At 37.3% G+C, this 20,255-nt stretch overlaps 1 protein-coding gene across 3 annotated transcripts in view; it reads left to right on the top strand.

Annotated features, from left to right (window-relative positions):
* The first annotated feature begins 4,294 nt into the window (after positions 1-4,294).
* The window catches only part of LOC148864006 (protein POLLEN DEFECTIVE IN GUIDANCE 1-like), a 52,965-nt gene continuing 37,004 nt past the window's right edge, over positions 4,295-20,255 (top strand). For 2 of the 3 annotated variants that reach the window (XM_088980104.1, XM_088980102.1), the window contains exons 1-8: positions 4,295-4,524; positions 4,637-6,329; positions 10,681-10,832; positions 11,315-11,418; positions 15,810-15,898; positions 16,060-16,133; positions 16,251-16,401; positions 16,486-16,653. In XM_088980104.1, the coding sequence (XP_088836230.1) occupies positions 5,663-6,329; positions 10,681-10,832; positions 11,315-11,418; positions 15,810-15,898; positions 16,060-16,133; positions 16,251-16,401; positions 16,486-16,653 (1,405 nt within the window). In that variant the 5' untranslated portion in view covers positions 4,295-4,524; positions 4,637-5,662. Of the gene's footprint in view, positions 4,525-4,636; positions 6,330-10,680; positions 10,833-11,314; positions 11,419-15,809; positions 15,899-16,059; positions 16,134-16,250; positions 16,402-16,485; positions 16,654-20,255 lie in introns of those variants that run through there. The other variant, XM_088980103.1, reaches the window with a different exon arrangement.

Here is a 20,255-nt window from a genome sequence, read left to right as displayed (position 1 = left end):
ATACGACAAAAAAACCATATTATGTTGGCAATAGAAATTTTATTGTGCAACTATACTCTTTTTGTAACTGGTCCGCTATCTATCTTCACTATTGTAAAGTTCTGCTGCCTGTGCAATTTTGAATTAAATCATAGTTCTGTTCTGATAAAACAAAGGATATGGCCAAAGTAAAGAATCTGTAAACAGGAGCAAGGTACCAATTCTGTATTAACAATTTTGATCCCCATTTCTCTTCGGAAGATGTATTCTCCCTCAACCATACATCTTCTCGTGACCATTATGTGCTGTGGTATCCATTTTGGTGGGCTTGGATTGAATTGTTCTTTTCTATTCATCTGAGGTTTTTACTTCCCTATATTTTACTTCTTGCTATTTTCTGTTTTTTGTTTGTTCCTTGGTATTTACTAGAGATGCCTAGGATGGAGGTTTCAGATTCGGTTCAACTTCTGAAATTTGAGTAGTCACCATATGCATTGCTGGCGCTTTGAAGAGATGTATTCTAATTGTACTTTCAATGGTTGTATTTCCTGAGTCAACAGTCATTGGCCTGGATATTATTGGCTATGCAATTGGTGCTCTTCTTTCTATTCCGAGTGTAGAAATTCTTAATGTGATTGCTTTGTTTTACCTTTCCTACAATCTCCCTTTTCATTTTATGCTCTTCTGAAGCTCTATGCAGCATTCTCAAGTACATCTACCTGAAGCTCCATGCATCTCAACTTCCTGCCGAATGTATTCCAAAATGAACATCGAATGCCATTTCTCTAGATATGCTTATACCTTTATGCTGGTAAGCTTTCTTCTAGGTTCATGAAAAAGAACTTTTCCTATTATATTAAAATCTTTGTACTGAGATGATGTTCAAGAAGACTATGCATAAATGTGACCATATTCCTCTAAGGAAGAAATATGGAGAAGCACCTTGCAAAATTAGGATTTGTTTTAGTATGGTGCTCGTGCTACCTTATGTGTGACAATTGTGCATTTTCCTTCTAACTTGAAACTGTACAATTTGCAATTCCTATCTCGGGGATCTCTTATGTGAAGTTCAAAGAGAAGTTGGATACTTGTTTCTGTTCATAAAAAAAACAATTGACATTTTTTTTTAAACGATGTTGTTCCCTTCTGATCTCATAAAAATGTTCCGATCATGTTGGCTTTGGTGGTCAAATTTTCAGTTATTTGGGAATGTTGAATATGAGCTCAGATAAAAAAGAACTCACATTCTTAAGAATATGACTTAGTCACCAGAACTGTTTACTTATCGAAGCATTCATGCTCTAAGTTGCAGTCGTTTATAATCTTGAAACCATGGATTGCATATATTCAGGATAAATCCATAAATTTCCATGAAAAAGAGGGTCTTTTTGAGTGTTTCATTAACTCCTTTGCCTGCTAAAGTTTTTCTCCTTAACTAATGTGGGATGCTGGGATTATCTGACTTTTCTCTTCCTGCATTTTTTCCTGATTGTATTTGGTTTCCAACATATAAATCAACCAAACTCTCTAATGATGCTCAAAAAGTTTGGAGGTTCTCTAATTTGGTACTACATTGACATCCCTGATCCTGCTACGCTTCGAGGCTGTGATTTGGTGATATAGACATGTGGACAATATATTGTAAGATATTGGTGGATCACATTGCCATAATGCTTGACTGTACATTATAGTGCTCACCATATAAGGAGTGATAATTGCCTGCTCTTTCTTTTTTTTTTTTTCTTATTGATGACTTTTTTGATATTTTGCGATACACATCACTAATAACCCCCTCTCCAAATTTGGTGGTTGTGGGAATAGAATCCGTGTCTATGCTGTAGAAAACCAGCTAACATACCAATCGAATCACCCCTTAATTGATTTTTTCTAGAGATGACTATGAACCGATTAGTGCTCTTGCATTTTATACACTATTTATCACTAGTTAGTTTAGAGCAATGTTTAAAATGTCAATGTCGGTGGAAATATCGGTTATCCAAATATAATAAACATGTTGGAAATGTCAAAAATATCATATGAAAATATTGTAGAAATTATAGACATGGTGGAAACATTGTAAAATATGCAAAATATAGAATGATATTTTATTAAATGACAAAAGAAGCATAGGCACACCTTTTTAAATTATTATCTTGTTCCAAATTATTAAACAAAACTAAGAAACTAAGGTTATAGACAAAAGAATATGTTCTGAAGTTGCCCTGTAAACCTTAAGCTTTAGAACTTTATGATAGAATTAGTTAAAGCAAAATTTAAACTCAAAAAATGTAAATGGTTGTAATAGATCAACCAAATAATCTACTATAGAAATAAAAACCATTATTTAACTTCATATTTGAAATGAATATTGAGCTATCTCAAAGTTGTAATCATGTAAGTTAGGTGGACAATATCATGTTACTTCACATATCTACAATATTGTCACCAACTTATGTTATGATACTATCTCCTGTACTCCACATAGTATTGGTAGTGTTTACTAGAGATATGTCAATTCTAGTAAAATTTCATGTTGCTACTCATGGAAGTGAAAATGGAAATATGTGGTGGATACTTGTACTCCATGTAGGTTTGATAGTGTTCATTGGGAAAAATGTCGATTCTAGTAAAATTTCGTATCACTACCAATGAAAATGAAAATATTAGGGAAATTAAGGACATTTTAAACCATGGTTCGGAATACATTTCTTGACTCATTCTTCTTCTTCTTCTTAAGATTATTAATTATTTATCTGCACTAAGAGATGTCCATTAGAAGTCAGATTGATTTTTAGTCTGAGGGCTCTAACCATAATACAAATAGATAATTTAGGACCCTTTATTAACAACTGAAGTGGCTGGACTGAATGACAAACTGCTTAATGGATAAGTCATAAGTTGTGGGTCTCTAATTTCTGAATGACTGAATTGTATGTTAGGTTGATTATTACCCCTAAATATTTTATTATGACTACTTTGACCACTAAAAGACAAACCAATAAGTAATTTCAGTTCAGCCATTTCAGCCTTTATGAATCAGAAGCAGCCGTATCATTTCAGATTTGGTTTTAATAATCTTCAAGATGGACTTAGATGATAGATGATGTAGTGCCTCATGCGTGCACTTCTTCCTTGAAAATGAAATCATATCTTAATGGGGTTTAATGTCAATGGCTTTAATTTTCAATTAGTTGATTCTCTCTCCACACACACAATGGCACACACACTTATATTTAATTCAATATCAGTAAAAAATTATGGAGTGGAAACAAAAAAAGTTTCCATTAAAAAAATGCAAACCTTCCCGTTTAAAGTTGACCCAAGAAGACCAAATTGCCCTCATAAAATAATTTATCTTCTATTACAATTAGAGGATCTTTTTGTCTTCTGAGGAAAAAGAGAATATAAGCAAAGATCAGAAGGCTGAAGTGAAGGTGCAAAAGAGAATATAAGCAAAGATCAGAAGGCTGAAGTGAAGGTGCACGTAGATCTTACGCGGATTTCACTGAAGTGTGGATTCTGGATTACGGGCTTGTACGTAGACATGTTCATGGGCTGGGCTGGGCTGGGCTTTCACTTTATATTAACAGATTTTTTAAGGTTCGAGCCTGAGCTCTGCTTAACCATTGGGCCTACAATTTGGGCCCAAACCCGGCCCTCATAAAAAGCCTGAAATTTAGCCCATATTATTACTACTGCTGAAGTGGCTGAATAGAGAGAGAGAGAAAAAAATTATAAAATATATATATATATATATATATATATATATATATTAAATTATAAATATATACATTCCAATAAATATTATATTATTTATATATTTTATATAATATATAAAATACATATTATATATTTTATAAAATATATAATGCTGAGTCGGGTCAGGCCGAGCTTGGGCTGGGTTTTTTGACAAATCCCAAGCCCGGCCCATAACACAGTCGAACTTACTGTGTTAGGCCCGAGGTCAGGCCCACGGGCCTAATTACATGAACAAGCCCGATAAGGGTGCGGGCCGGGCCGGGCCATTAGGCTATCCGGCCCATGAACAGGTCTATTTGTACGTCAAGGAGCATTGTGCAGAGTCAGAGACACGTAGGTATCTATCATGCGTGTTATCTTGTCCTTTTGTGATTATGAAGGATACATTGATAATACGCCCGAGTCCGGATCTGCTCCTCACAACGGGCGCCTCACACCGTCCTCACAAGAGCTGGTTGCGCCACGCATCTCCGGGTTCGTGTGGGAGCAAAACACGAGCGGAGGGGGAGCATGCGTCATTAACTGTAGTAATCACATTCACCCCCGCATCTGCTCTGTTCAGGTAAAGACTGAAGCCCTCCCTCCCTCCACCGGTTGCAATTACATCTCCGGCGGTCACCAATGAGACGAGACTCCTGCGATTCTGTTTTTTATTTTCTTTTTTACCTGTCCAAATCTCTCACCCCTGTTATTTTCTCTTCACGAAACCTTTTTTCTTCAGGTTAGGACCCAAACCTCTCATCACTCCGGCAGGAATTAGTCTCACCGGCGAAAGTAGACACCAAGGTATTGATTCCGACGAATCAAATCAATCTCTCCCAAAATCCTAAGAATAAAAGGCTGTTGAGAAATCTCTCTCATGATGGGGGTTTTTTGTTTTTCTCTTTTTAAACTACAGAGTACTCCCATTGACGGACTATTTCCAGATTCTCATCTCGCAGATGACCGCCGAAAATATGATTACAACCAGTGGAGAAGGGAGGGAGGACTTTAGTCCTGATATAAAGAAGTAGACACTACCCATCACCTTTCAAGGACGCAACACGCGGCGCCTATCCTGCTGCACTTCTATGTGGCGACACCAAAACACACATTCATATAAGAATTGAGATTTCAGACAACCCACTTAACCCAATACAGTGTCATTCTCTTCGGTATTGCTTTATCTCTGTATTATCGAGCTATTTCTCTCAGTTATCGGTATTGCTTTGCTTTATCTCTCTATCTGTTGTAGGCGTTGTTGTTTGTGGGTTTGTGTTGTTTTTGACGGTAGTTGTTGGGTTCGGAAGAAAGGTCCGAGGAAGAATTGAAATATAAGATGTGAAGGAATTTAATATAAGTCAGAGCAAAAAAAGAAGAAGAACGAATCAGGGACAATGTCTATCTAGTGTTCTTAGAGATCAAGTACTATTTGAAGATCGAAACTCATAGGCCCATCTATTTGGAGTTGGCCCGATCGCCCGAAGTTCGGCTTCAGTCAGGGTAATTTGCCCCATCCGAGCAGCCTTTAGAATATTTCCGTATTAATATACTTTATTTCATGGGGAGTTATTCTCAATGTCAGGTTAGGAAAAGCTGTTAAATCGGTGTGGGCACAGGTTTACCCTTATGGAACCCGATCTCTCCCGACAGAGACCAGACTATTCCTTCCTTTTTTCGTAGTGGGGCCCATTCCATTCCACTCTTTCAAATCCTACTCGACGAGACGTAGAGAAAAAACGTTGGTAGTGTTGGCATTTGGCAACTGCCAAGTGCTTCAGATCCTCCGAATTCGATGTCTTCTTCTCTCTCACCCGTCTCCTCCTTTCCGATTTCCTCCAAACTCCTAGCCTTGCGAATCCATGGATCCCTTCGCCTGAAACGCCAAGGCAGGTTTTCGCGCTAACTTCAACTTCTGATTCTTCACCTGCTTCTACCCGGACCCATGGCTTTGAGATCTGGCGGGAGAAAGCTCTCTTTCGATATCCTCAGAAGTGATGGTTCCATCAACGACGAATTTCCCTTTTATCGGTCAAATTCCGCGCCAGGTCGAGCAGATAGTGGAGACGTAGGTCGTGTGGACCCTGCAGGCAAGACGAACCGTCGAAAACGGAAGAACAAAGGCTCAAAGAAGAAGAAGAAGGTTGATATTGATAGTCCTATCGATGAGGATCAGATCATTGATAAGAGTGTCGATTCGGTTTTTGATGATCGGAAACCGTCTTTCTATGAGAACGCTTCTTGTGAGAATGGAATGGAATCGGATCACCGGAGTTACACGATTCAAACTGTTGTCTGTGAGGAAATTACGGTTCCAGAAGAGAACGCCACGAGTATTAGGACTCTGCATCAGGTGGACGAGCATGATTTTCACAACTTGCACGGGGAAAGTCATCAGCCTGGGGAATTCAGGCAGAGGAGCGTGAATGGGTGCTGTCAGTGTGATGATTCATTGTCGCCGGCGGATGGGCCTGCTAAAGTGGAGAGTAACGTGGGATTAAATTCGTCATTGGGGCAATGGAGTACTCAGCCTAACGGAAGTGTTGTAACGAGAAAATTAGAGACGTCGGAATCGCTGGACTGGAAGAAGCTCATGGCTGAAGATCCAAACTGTAAGTCAATCTCCATGACATTTTAATCTTCTTTTCTCTACAATAATACTTCTTTTGGCCATTTTTTAGATATACCACCATGTAACGTAAGAAATTTATAATTTCACTGTGTAGCATATTAATATTTTTGATGAACTTTTCGGTTCACGAATTGAAATGGGACAAGGCTTAGATGATGATGATGATGATGATCTAGTTTCTGTTTCCTTCTTGCTCTTATCCAGTATGTGATTGCAGACTTGCAGTGATTACAATTGTTGGTTTGAATTGAATTTTGCTTGGTGGTTTGCATTTTGTCATCTCAATAAAGGTGACCAGGGGCTACACTCTGCATTTTTCTGAAATGCAATAAGATTTTTTTGTACCGATTCCTTCACAAGCTCCTGTAATGCGCCTTGTTCATTTTCATTTAGTAGTTGCCAATTTCTAGAAATGCTGATTAATGTTCTATAGATTTATATAACAAGTGGTTCTCTTTTAGCTGATTTATAAAGGACGGAGTCAGAGATACGGAATGAAATGATGGGATTGAACTAATCAAATGCAGTGAGCTTGTGAGCTTTCCATTTGCTCTAAGGAATTGATCTAGACAAAAGGAAACTGCACTAAGATAACTGTAGGGCTAGTATGCACCAATCAAAATTTCTCTTGTTAGCTTTGTTTCTATTTTTTTAATGTTTTGAGGGATGAAAGGGAACATGTTTTATAGCAACTTGTTTTACATGTATTCTGCTTGTAAATATGCTTTTTGTAAATTAATCCAACAATAAAGTTTACATGTCTAGGATTTCCTCTAAACCCCAAATATTCAAGGAGCTAATTTTTCACCTCATGGCCTAGAATAGTACCAAGGTTAGTTAAACATTCTGTCCATGGATATTTTGAAATTGACCTTCCAATCCTAAAATGGCTTCATATAGAACATAGACTATGAAATCACTATAGATCTCAAAACCAGTACAAAATAAAGAGAAAGCTTTTATGACTGTTGAATAACAAAGTGGATTCTTGTATGCTAGCTTGCTTGAGATATGAATGGCAGGCACGGGTTGAAGTAGATTATGCCATGTGGAGGTTGGCAATATATATATATATATACATATACATACATTGATGACAGGTGCATGAGATGGGTTTTGTCCTTGAGATGATGAAGTATTGAATGTAGATGGCTTGAAAATGATTATAGTACTTGGGAGAATATTAGCATGTTTAAAATCAATAGGGAGGTGGTCAGCGACAAAGCAACAGGAATTTTAGGTGGAGTTACTGATATCATTGAGGACGATGTTGATAGGGTCAAGTCTTCTTCTCTTGACAGATCTGGTGATAGCTGGGAATGTGATAAATCTAGTTTGTTTCTACAAGTAGTAGCCTCTAATTCAAGTAGGGTAAGTGTTCAATCTGAGGTTGCATAGGAGTTGGATGTTTGTAATCAAATGATGGCATTGGAAGAACTTGTTGAAAGAAAACATAAATAGAGAAAGGCAAACAGAATTTCTTAAAATGTTTACTGATGTCATTTGATTTTCTCTTCTAAAGAGTGAATATCTTTACCTAGAGTTTTCTTTAGGCCGAGAGAACTTTACCTTGAATCTTATCCCTTAGGAATTTAATCAATTTACCAGGATTAACTGGAAAAATACATGTTAAATGTAGTTCACAAGTGCAGAAACCTTCAATGGTGTTTACAGTTGAATTTCCCAAATCACATGCCTTAGATATAAGAGACAATGAGGAGCAATTTCTCCTTGATCCTAGTGTTGAATTCTCTTCACAAGAGGGGATTCAATGTTTTCTTTCTTATTGTCTCTTGATATTCATAGCAATTTCAAGCATATCAATTTTGGGAAGCTCCATTGTACTTCTAACAATTTCTTAAAGGTTTATTAACTAATTCCATATTTTATAGAAAATTTCCTTGATTTTTTTTTTTAAATTTCCAAATATCTCAGTGAAAATGGGCCTTTGCATAATGGTTGGGTTGCTCCATTGCAACCTAGGTGAGCAGGGTTTAAATCTTGATAACAGCCTCTCTGTGTATTCTCTCCCTCCATAGACTCCACATTTGCGGGAGCCTCGTGTATTGGGCAGCTTTTTTTAGCAAAACTAGTGGAATATCCCTAAAATTTTCCCTTATTTGCATGGTGAAATGTCCATTGATTATCAAAATTACAAATCATGATCAAAACCTTGTTCCTAGGTCATTGAGATGGGGCTATTCAATTTGTTGATGACCCATAGGATTCCCAAATCAAATGGCAACTTAACTTGGTTCAAATTCAATTGGACCGAGTGTTATACTAATAACAGGGCAGTTTGACGAGCCTTATCGCAACCCAATTTTCTGTATAGTTGTTTGGATAATCATACCGTTGTGTTTAGTGTCATATATTACAAATTGAGTATATTAGGCCTAACCACCTGTAAGACCCATATATATAGTATTTACTCCAACTATTGGAGGGGTGAATCCCGTCACAGCCTTTATCTTTTCTTTGAATTTTCCAACACACTTGGGTATATCCCACAATCAGGCTTCACTTTTTTGATAATGTGAAAGCTAAATAGATCCAGGACAAGCCCAAGCAATAATTGCAGATCAGGTCTGATGTTCAGAAGAAATAGTTGGAGATCACAAATCAGAAACTACAAGTATCTAAGTTGGGGTCCAATTCATTGTTTGTTGATACAGATACCCACACATGTAAACCTTCTCAGGTCAACTCTCCTAGGTTGACCATTGGTTGAGAACCTTTGTTGGTGTCTATATACTGATTATGTCATTTCTATAAGTTAGTGGGATCAACCAGTAAATTGACGTAATCCTAAAAAAAAATAGAAATAGATTAGAGATGAGGGTAGAAACTAATATCCATAGCATGGGATTGTACGAGAAAATTCTTTTTATTCATAATAAAAGATTTACATCATCATTGGATCCGTAGGGCATTCATTGTTCAACATAAGGGGGCTTATTCTAAAGTTTCAATAAGAATGATAGGGGTTTATCTGGGCTGTAGAAGGAGCAATGTTCAAGGACTATTTCTGAGTGTGATATACTCAAGTTGCAGGATGCAGCTCTTGAAGATTCTGTGGGGAAAGGACTGATAAAAAAAGAAGGATTGTGGGGAAAGATAAAAATAATAGCAATAGGAAGTGTTAAAAGAACAGGCCTTTGAAGGGTTAAAAGAACCAAAGATTGGTTCACTTCACAAAGATTTTTTTCTCATTTAAGAGCAGGCCTTTGTGAGGATTCACTAGCTGTTTCCTCTTTGACTGATTAAACAGGAGCTGTAAGACTGGCTACAGTAAGTACTGAGTGGATTAAAGGATTATGAGTGTCAAGGTATGAACTTGATTTGGAAACCCTTAAGTTGTGTTATGTCATGATAGATTCATAGATAAATTCTGAGGATGTAATAGGGGGTGATGGGTCTCAAAGGATGAAGTTCAGAACATGACTTGTTGCTGATGTCTCAGAAGCGTCAGTTAGAAAAGCTAAGTAGATGGGAATAGTAAAGTGTTGGAGGCCAAAGGGGTAAGAAGGTGGAGAAGGTTTATTAGTACTGCAATAAAATGGATCTAAATAAGGTGGTTTGGGTCTTTAAGTGGTTTGCATTATCTATTTGATAAACTGCCATATATTTGGGTTTGGGATTTTGGTGCCAAAGGGTTGTATTTTATTTTGTTTTTGGATTTCTTGACTTTGTTTTATCTGGGGTGGGGGGGTGTTGATGTGTTTTATAGATAATTGATTACTTTATATTAAAACTGAAAAGGAGGGAGAGGTTCTCTTAGGCCCAAAGGCAGTGCAACAGAAGAATCAGAAACATATTAGAAAGCCAACAAGAGGGGGGAATTGATGTATTGAGAGGGTGATGAATGTGGGTATTTTTGTTATTGTGTTTGTAAATGATTCTTCTCACTTGTTATATGCCTTTCCTATTTTCTTTAGGCTGTGTTTGGAAAGAGTACAAATGCAAATATGAACTGTGCAAAGACATACAAAATAATGCAAAAATAAGGTTTTGCACTCTGCATATTTGCATTTGTACTCCTTCCAAACTGAGCCTTATATGAAATTTCATTTTACCATAAAAAAGTCGTTGTTGAAAAGCCAGTTTATATAAAATTCAATATTTTTGTGATCATGATATTCTTTCTAAGGTTAAGTTTTTATAATGAAGAAGACATTAGTTAAGGGAGGTAATTTATTTCACGTTGAAAATACTAAGATCCATGAACTAGTATCAGCTCTGAGTACAAATATAAGTTGCATGTCATTACATTTGGAAACATTGTTTTGTTATCCTATCTTACTGACTTTGAGATATAATTATGTGATCAGATCTCTTCTCTGTGGAGAAGTCACCAGTTAAATTTTTTATGGGAGAAATGCATAGTGGAAACTCCTTGCATAGCACAACAACCATTGGAAATGAAAAAGAACGAGAGATAGTTTATGATACCATCTTCCGTTTACCATGGAGATGTGAACTGGTAAACTTAACCCCTCCTTATGGTCTTTTACAGAAAGTGCTTTTGAGTATTATAAACTTACCTCTATATTGATTAAAACACAAATAAGATCACATCCACTCAATTGGTGCAAATATTTTTCATTTTCATTGTGCTAACTGCTAAGGTAGCAATTCATGCCTTTTTTGTTTAGTTAAAATATGGATTGAAATGTTCTTGCTGGTATCAGGATTTTTATGTCAGTATATCTACACAATGTGCATTAATTGTTTGTCATATTTTTCTTATGTCCAACTTTACTGGAGTAGAGTAAAGGGTATAGTTGTATCTTCTTACTTTCACCTAGTACTAGAGTGTGCCTATTACAAACACTTATTGTAGTTCAATTTCTGTAACAGTTTTTGTGGTTGAGTTGCTTTTGGATACCTTAACTTAATGTTTCATCTGTCATGGCCTCATTAGTTTTGTGATGGAGATTCTCAGGTACTAACTTCATTTTGCAGCTTGTTAATGTTGGCTTCTTTGTCTGTCTGGACTCGTTTCTGTCATTGCTAACTATCACGCCAGCAAGGCTCCTTATGACCTTGAGGAGGTTTCTGAATGGCGGGTGAGATGTATGACTTTTAATGCAAGTTGATTGATTTGAGAAAATATTAGTCAATCAAAACTAGATGAACTAAGATTCATATTGTTAGTTGATTGATAAAATGTGCTTACGAAGGGTTATCTAATAATTGACTAGTAGATGCTTGTAAATTCCAATTTTGTTTTTTTCTTTCTGATCAGTAAAAATGTCCATTTTTTGGCTGTAAAAAATATAAAAAGATAAAAAGGGACTGAATTTAACCAGTTTTTTTCTATCAGATCCTTGCAAGTAAACAATCGATTGGTAGAATGCACCTTGACCTTCTATAACATTTGAGGGAAAGGCTAAACTTTCCAAGTATATTATTCATATTTTCCAAGTATGTTATTCTTATGCTAGTTTTAGGACAACCACAACTTGAGGCATCAAAACCCCTTTTTCAACTCACAAAACCATCATCAACTCACAAACAACCACAACTTGAGGCATCACAGCCTCTTTTCCAACTCACCAACTCACAAGCAACCACAACTTCGATGCATCAATGCCCCTTTTTTCAACTGACAAATTCACAAACAACCACAACTTGAGGCATCAAAGCCTCTTTTCCAACTCATGAAACCACCACCAACTCACAAACTGCAATCTGAGGCTAGTAGTCGACTACTACACGAAGAGATTTCGTAGTAGTTGACTACTATCAGTATCCTGCTCCTAGTAATCGACTACTATACAAAGAGATTTCATAGTAGTCAACTACTACCTCAATTGGACATGAAATAGCAACAACCGGAACACCTTCACAGCTCACAAAATCACTTACCACACCACTACTAAACTCTTAATAACAATCGGAACACCTTCATAGCAACTAGAACACCTTCACAACAACTGGAAGACATTCACAACAACCTGAACATCTTCACAGCAATTAGAACACCTTCACAACAACTAGAGCACCTTTGCAGCAACCGAAACACCTTCGTAGCAACCGGAACACCTTCACAATATAAAATAACTTTGATACCATGTCAACCAACATAAAATAGAATAGAAACTCAAGGAGGAAACAAGAAGAAGAAATAGAGAAACACCTAGGTTTAATGTGGTTTGGCTTGGTAGCCTACATCGACGGGAGGAGAGGAAACATATCCACTATGAGAACAAGAGATACAACTCTCTCTCTCTCTCTCTCACACACACACACACACTCTTCCTCTCTTCCTCACTCTCTAATCTCACACAACCACTTGCTTCAATAAGCAAAAGACCGAAATACATCAGGATTATGCATAAGCCCCTTTTTCTAACATAAGCACATATAGGTCCTCATAACTTATCAATATTACAAATACAACCAAATACAATATATCTCTCAATAATACAACTTTATAGATCTGTCCCAGGGCCTGGTATTCCCTAAGGAAGATCCACTCTATTTACTCCTTACATTGTTACAGATTCTATTGGACTGTTGGAAACCTTGGGAACCATTATGACTCTGGATGCCAAGGCCTTGGCTTCCTTTTTCAGGTGTTTGAGAGTCCCATGGCCATAGTCCTATGGGAAAACAAAAATAACCACTGAGCAGTCACCTTTGACAATGAAATTGGATAACTTTGTAGATAATGCTACTTTTAATCCCTGGATAAGGATTAGGAGATTAGCCCTCAGACAGGTTCCTTAACTCACTGGCTCTGAATAGCTTATCAGACTACTTCCATTTAACCTCTAAAAACACTCCACGCTCCAAGTCCACATGGGCCTGGATTGCCTATGTAGCAGCTATAAAAAATTTACTGTTTTTTCCTTTAACTAAATCTTGGTTCTGAATTGTATTGTTAATCTTCTTTAAGAAGTAGATTTGCTTTTGTTGGGGAACTATATAATTTATTATAAAATAATAAAAGCAGAATTAATATAGTAAGTTGAACACTATAAATAGAAGGATACATAAGGGAGCTCTGTGGTTTATAGAACTTTGAGCCAAGGTTTAAAATTTCTCAATGTATAGAATTTGATTATTTCATATGTTTTCATTTGTTTCTGGCTGATAGGGCCCATATCAGGTTGTTTTGGGTTTGTATTGGCCATACAAGCCCGATATGGACCGATACTATGTATTGGCCTATACAATCTGAATTTTAATATTCCCTCTCTTTCTCTCAATTTTGGAAACTTTTCAAATTAAAATTTAATTTCCCTCCTTTAATTAAGCTTTTGAATTTGACACGCCATTAAAGGCCAAAGTTCAGATTTGAATGCCATTACGTGCCACTTAAATATGGCGCTTAATTCAAATTCGAATTTGACATAGTTTGTTAAAAACCATAAATAGAAGGTAGGAAAATATGAACCCTAGTCATTCATTTGTAATGACCATAAGTCTACCATTGCACCATACCCTGATTGATTGTCTTAAAAATATGTATTTTGATTCTTAAGTAATCTTTCTCCTCTTAGTGGATGTTTATCATTAAATGTTAAAAATTGATTATTAAAATTTATATAATAATAAATATTAACACAAATTATATTGATTATATATATGTTATATATATATATATATATACACACACACACGTGAGCACACATTTTAGTTCTTCCATTATTTTTCAATGGTTGCCAATTATGTTGCAATATCTCACACTTTATATAAACCATTAAAATGTGGTTTTATGTTTAAGTAACTTAATTGTAGTCATTTAAAACTCATATTTATTATTATTAATATATTTTAAGGATTTATTTGGATCGTATCCATGTATATCTTGATTTTTCATTTGTATCCATGTGTATCCCAATGTGTCTCTTAAAATTGCCTTTGTGATACTTTGGACCCTGCTTTGAGCTTTATCTTCTGAATAAACTTAAATCACAAAATATTGGGGTTTACTTTTTAAACATTGTTAGGCATGCATGCATCTTTACACATTGTTTATGGCTTCCTTTTATTAATAAGGATAAATTTATTAATGATTAAAAGAGTGAAACACAATGTTTATGCATTTTATAATTAATTAGATAACAAAGGGTAGAGTAAACAATGTTTAATTTATGTAAGGAACTTCCTTGTGCTCATTTTTAGAAGCAATTGGAAACCAACTTGTCTAGCATAAGAGAAAGAAGGAAATGTCCACTTCTATGACTGTGCTATTTTTAATATCTTTAGTGTCTAAGAAAAGGCCTTTACTCAATGTTGGTCCCAACTATTTGGGGTCTTGGAAGGGGTGGACTGGATACAGAACTAACCCTTGTTTTTTTTTTTCTTTTGCGTAAAGTGGCAGCTCTTACTTTCAAATCTGTGTTCTTGTGCTCGTCAATCTGTAGTCTGCATGCTTTCTCTGGGGCTATGTTTGGATTGTAGCATTTGGTGGTTGGAATGGAATCAGCCACTTTCAATAATAAGTTTTCAGATTCTACTAGTTGTTTAATGGCAAAAAAATTATAAAGTAATATTTTAAATTTGAAATATCTGCTGTTTTAAGAATCCTTGTATTAAGGCTGAGGGTAATAATTTATATTCCCTGGGATTGGGGTGGAAATATGGAATTCAATTCAATTCAATTCAATTTCTATCCAATTGTCTGAACATTACAGTTCTATTTCTTTTAAGATGCTTATCATCTTGGTGTGACAGACTTATAAGTGAAGGGGGGTTGGTTCAGCACATTGAAGAACTTTCACAGAAAAGGAGAAGAAACCAATGGAGAAAGTGAAGAGAACAAGAAGAGAATAGGTGGAAGGGAGATGGAGAGAGATCAATTGTGACTCCTATTTGTTGTTTTATCATATATCTTGGAGTAAGTTTAGGGTTATGTTTCAAATTAGTTTCATAATTTCTTGCCTTCCATAACCCTACTTGTTACTCAAGATATCTAATAAAACAACAAATAAAAAACACAAAATACTTATTTGTACATTATTGGAACATTCTCTTATGCCACTTTCTGTTCTGGTTCCATTTCTAGGCTCAAACATGGGCCAGGCCGAGAGGCCCATTGCCCTTAAGTGAGGAGATTGGACCCAAAAGAGGCATATGCCCTAAAAGATATATATGGATTTTCCCAATTGGGCAAGGTTTGGGATTCTGGGATTGCCCTGCATTACATCTATTCTTGAAGTGACTGTGGTTGGCTGCTGGTAAGTTCTTATGCTATTACTCTGCACTAGAACTTGGTATTTCTTGTAGCATGATAGGTGTTGAGTGTGCCCAAATAGTTGAAAATCGTTATTCTAAATTTCTACTTAATTATTTTGGCTAGGTAGTTGGAGGTGAAACTGAAACCTAGATTCTGGTTGGCATGCAATTTTGTGCTTATCTACTTCCATCTTTTCATATATGTATTTATGCACGATTTAATCATGGAGACATGTAATGTTTTAAAGTAACTTAACAATGCATGTTGCAGGCTGTTCCAGAGACCATCTGCATCAGAACTGTCTGATTTTGGTTGTTTTATTGTGTTGGTCCTTGGAGTCACTCTTCTACAGGAAACAGGTGGAGTGCATGGAACTTCTTAGTTCTTAATCACATTAGTAATCTCCCTCCAATTTCCACTATATTAGTTAGCTATTGGCTTGAAAATTTGGAGCATGAAAGTGTGTATTCTGATTTGGAAAAGAGGACTTTTCTTTATGGTACCTTTTTTCTTGAATCAGATATCAGCCTAATATATCACATGATCCGTGGTCAAGGAACAGTCAAACTCTATGTCGTGTACAATGTCTTAGAGGTAAGCAAATGTATTATTTGACTGTCAAATTTTTGGCACATTGGTTGCTTATTGAAATTGAATGTTTGACTACCTGAACTAAAAATTTATTCAATCTGATACTTGAACCTGTGACAGATATTTGATAGAATATTCCAAAATTTTGGTGGAGACATTTTGCAAACTCTGTTCAGTTCAGCAGAGGGGCTTGCAAGTTCTTCACCAGAGAATATGAGCTTTTGGCTATGGAGATTCATTTCTGATGAAGCGTTAGCCATTTTTGCATCTAATATCCTTTTTTTCCTGCTTATTTATACACCGTTCATCATTGTAATCTTGTATTTTCCTTTTAGTTTTCCTTAGCTAGTCGTACTTGGTCATTCATTCATCTTATTAGCACAGGCAATCACTTTTTCCACCTGTATTGTTGCCCACAATAATGCACTCCTTGCGTTGCTGGTATCAAATAACTTTGCCGAGATTAAGAGCAATGTTTTCAAACGTTTTAGCAAGGACAATATTCACAGTCTAGTATACTCTGGTGAGTTCGTATTTTTCTATGTTGATCTCTTCTTATTTGATATTGGTTATATGCTACTGCCATGTGCTTGCTTTTTCACTATTGAATATAATGTAGGTCTACTGATATTCAGAAAACTTAACACACTATAAACCTGCCAAAACTGTCCTCAATCCTACTCAAATCACATTTTATGCATCAGGCTAAAAGTAAAATATACAGTGACAGTTCTTAGAGTTGCAAGTTGGTCAGGCTGGCTCACACCCAAACCCAAAAAGTTGGGTTGGGGTTAGGGTTGAAAATATGAACCCAACTTAACTTTGGGTTGGGTTAGGGTTGAGGCCTTGGGCACCCTGACTGAACTTGAACCTGAAATTTCTTCATATTTGTATGTATAAATACTATATAAACATGCATGTATGTATGTATGCATGCATGCATGCAACTATGCTTCCAAGAAAATATGTATTTTTATATATGCATCAGCAAGTTTAAGTTTGAATGTGTTATGATTCGGCCTGCCTTGGAGTTCTATTTGTCTGAGATTGATTATGTAGGAAGAGGTAGAAAGGTGGAAGAAAGAGAGAAAGAGAAAAGGAGAAAGTCTGGTTCGAACTGGAAGTCTCAAGAACATAACTCCCATTCGGCTAGACAGTGCTTTTTATTATTAAAATAATTAAAAAGACATATGTGCCCTTATTTAAGGAAGGATCACTGGTTCTAACACAACATTACAGATCAGCAACCTTAATCTGGGTATAAGGACAGAAATACCCCTACGCTAACACTCCCCCTCAAGCTGGTGAGTATATGATCTGGTGAGTATATATCATATACTCCCAGCTTGTTACATATGTAGTCCACTCTTCCCCGACTCAAGCCTTTTGTAAATAAGTCAGCCCACTAGTTTCCTGTATTAACATATGTAGTGTCTAGCTCTCCATTCAGCACCTTCTCCCTCACAAAGTGACAGTCAACTTCAATGTGCTTGATTCTTTCATGAAACACCGGATTAGAGGAAATATGAACTGCAACCTGATTGTCACAATAGAGCTTCATTGGAGTATTGATGTTGTACCCTACTTCCTGTAGAAGGTTCCTTAGCCAAACTAATTCACAAGCAATGTGCGCCATAGCCCTATATTCTGCTTCTGCACTACTTCTTGCCACGACCGTCTGCTTCTTACTTTTCCATGTCACCAGGTTACCTCCCAGGAAAGTGCAATAGCCTATGGTAGACCGCCTATCAAACAAAGAACCGGCCTAGTCAGCATTAGAATACCCTTCTATTTCAAGTTTTCTACCACTCTTGTATATCAGACTGCGACTTGGAGCCCCTTTTAAATACCTCACAATTCTCATAACTGCATTCCAATGAGGAATCGGAGGTTTCTGCATGAACTGGCTTACCACACTAACCGCAAATGAGATGTCTGGTCTAGTAATGGTTAGGTAATTCAGTTTACCCACAAGTCGTCGGTATCCGCCAGGGTTTTCAAACACTTCACCCATATCACTGCTTAGCCTGGTATTTGTGTCCATAGGTGTTTCAGTTGGTTTAGCACCCAACAAGCCTGTTTCTTCCAGCAAATCAAGCACACATTTCCTCTGGCACAGATTAATACCATACTTGGATCTTGCTACCTCTATCCCCAAGAAATATTTCAGTTTACCAAGATCCTTTGTCTGAAAATGATCATGCAGATAAGTCTTCAGCTTGTCAATACCCATGTTATCATTCCCGGTATTAACAATATCATCTACATACACCACCAACAGTATTTTTCCTCTCGGAGAGTCATGACTAAATACAGAATGATCAACTTTGCACTGTTTCATACCAAACTTCTTTACTACCTCACTGAACCTACCAAACCATGCTCGAGGAGATTGTTTAAGCCCATATATAGCCTTCCTTAGTCTGCACACCTTACCATCCTCCCCCTGAGCAACAAACCCTGGAGGTTGCTCCATGTAGACCTCCTCGAGTAAGTCACTATGCAAAAAGGCATTCTTGATATCAAGCTAATATAGCGGCCAATCATACATGGCTGCAAGAGAGATCACAACACGAACTGACCCTATCTTAGCAACCGGTGAGAAGGTCTTTGTGTAGTCAATACCATAGGTTTGGTAGTACCCTTTTGCAACGAATCGCGCTTTCAAGCGTTCAACACTACCATCAGGCAGATACTTAACCGTATAAACCCATTTACACTCAACAGCTTTGCTTCCCAGGAGGAAGAGCGGTGAGGTCCCAAGTATGATTATGATGAAGGGCAAAGAGTTCTTCTTCCATCGCTCGGCACCACCCTGGAGAGGCAAGGGCTTCCTGGACATCCTTAGGGACAACAACTGATGATAACAAGGTGACAAACTGGCAATGGGAGGCGGAAAGGTGAGTAAGTGAAACATAATTAGAAATAGGATGAAGGGTGCAAGTACATTTACCTTTTCACAAGGCAATGGGGAGATCAAGCTCAGATGCTGAGTGCGGGTCTGGTGCTGGATCTGTCGACGGAGATGTAGCCAGAGGAGTAGTAGCTGGTACGCGTGGGCGATGTGTATACACATGACGGATAGGCGGGTGTTCAACAGGTGGTGGCACCGGAGGCAAGGGTTTGGTCATGGCTGGAACAAGGGGAAGAGGGCCGGCAACGGGAAGTGGAAGAGGAGGAGGTGATGAGGAGGAAGAAGCATCACCGGACCCCAAAAAGAACGGAGTAGACTCAAAGAATGTGACATCATCACACACAAAGGACTGTCGAGAACTAGGATGGTAACACCTATACCCTTTCTGGGTCCAAGAATAGCCAAGGAAGATGCACTTGAGAGAGCGGGCATCAAACTTGTCATTCCCGGGACCCAGATTATGGACGAAGCAGACACACCCAAATACCCTAGGCGTAAGAGGAAATGGAGACAAAGCGGGAAACAAGACCGTAAACGGAGAATGACCATCAAGGATGAATGTGGGCATCCGATTAATCAGAAAGCAAGAGGTAAGCACTGCATCACTCCAAAAGTGTTTAGGAACATTCATGTGATGCATTAGGGATCATGCTGTTTCCAGGAGATGGCGATTCTTTCTCTCAGCCACCCCGTTTTGTTGTGGGGTGTAGGTAGAGAGCCACGTCATCCTTGAAAAATCATCTACAAAAATGACAAAATATCTATATCCATTATATGACATCACTTTATAAGGAACCCAAACATCGGAATGAATTAAAGAAAAATGACTCGACACACGGTTATCAACCCTAGAACTAAAGGGAAAACGATGGTGTTTCCCAAACTGACACAACACAATCCAAAACAGAAATTTGACTCAAAGACGGAACCAAAGACTTCAAAACTTTTAGCGACGGATGACCAAATCGGCAGTGCCACTGGAGAGGAGAAAGGGATGACTGGAGAGCTGTTGAAGTTTTGCCACCACTGTCAAGATAATACAGTCCACCAGCTTCATGCCCTCCACCAATCTTCATCCCTGTCTTGAGATCTTGAAAAACACACATAGAAGGATAAAAAGTAATGGAGCAGTTAAGTGATTTGGTCAGCTTACTAACAGACAAGATTAAAAGGTAATTTAGGAATATACAAAACTGAGGAGAGGGATACGG

The sequence above is a fragment of the Nelumbo lutea genome, chromosome 3, assembly GCF_056320005.1.
Source record: "Nelumbo lutea isolate HS-2025 chromosome 3, American lotus-T2T, whole genome shotgun sequence".
Lineage (NCBI taxonomy): Eukaryota > Viridiplantae > Streptophyta > Magnoliopsida > Proteales > Nelumbonaceae > Nelumbo > Nelumbo lutea.
Note: the sequence above shows the minus strand (reverse complement) of the source record. Positions and strands in the feature narration are given on the sequence as shown.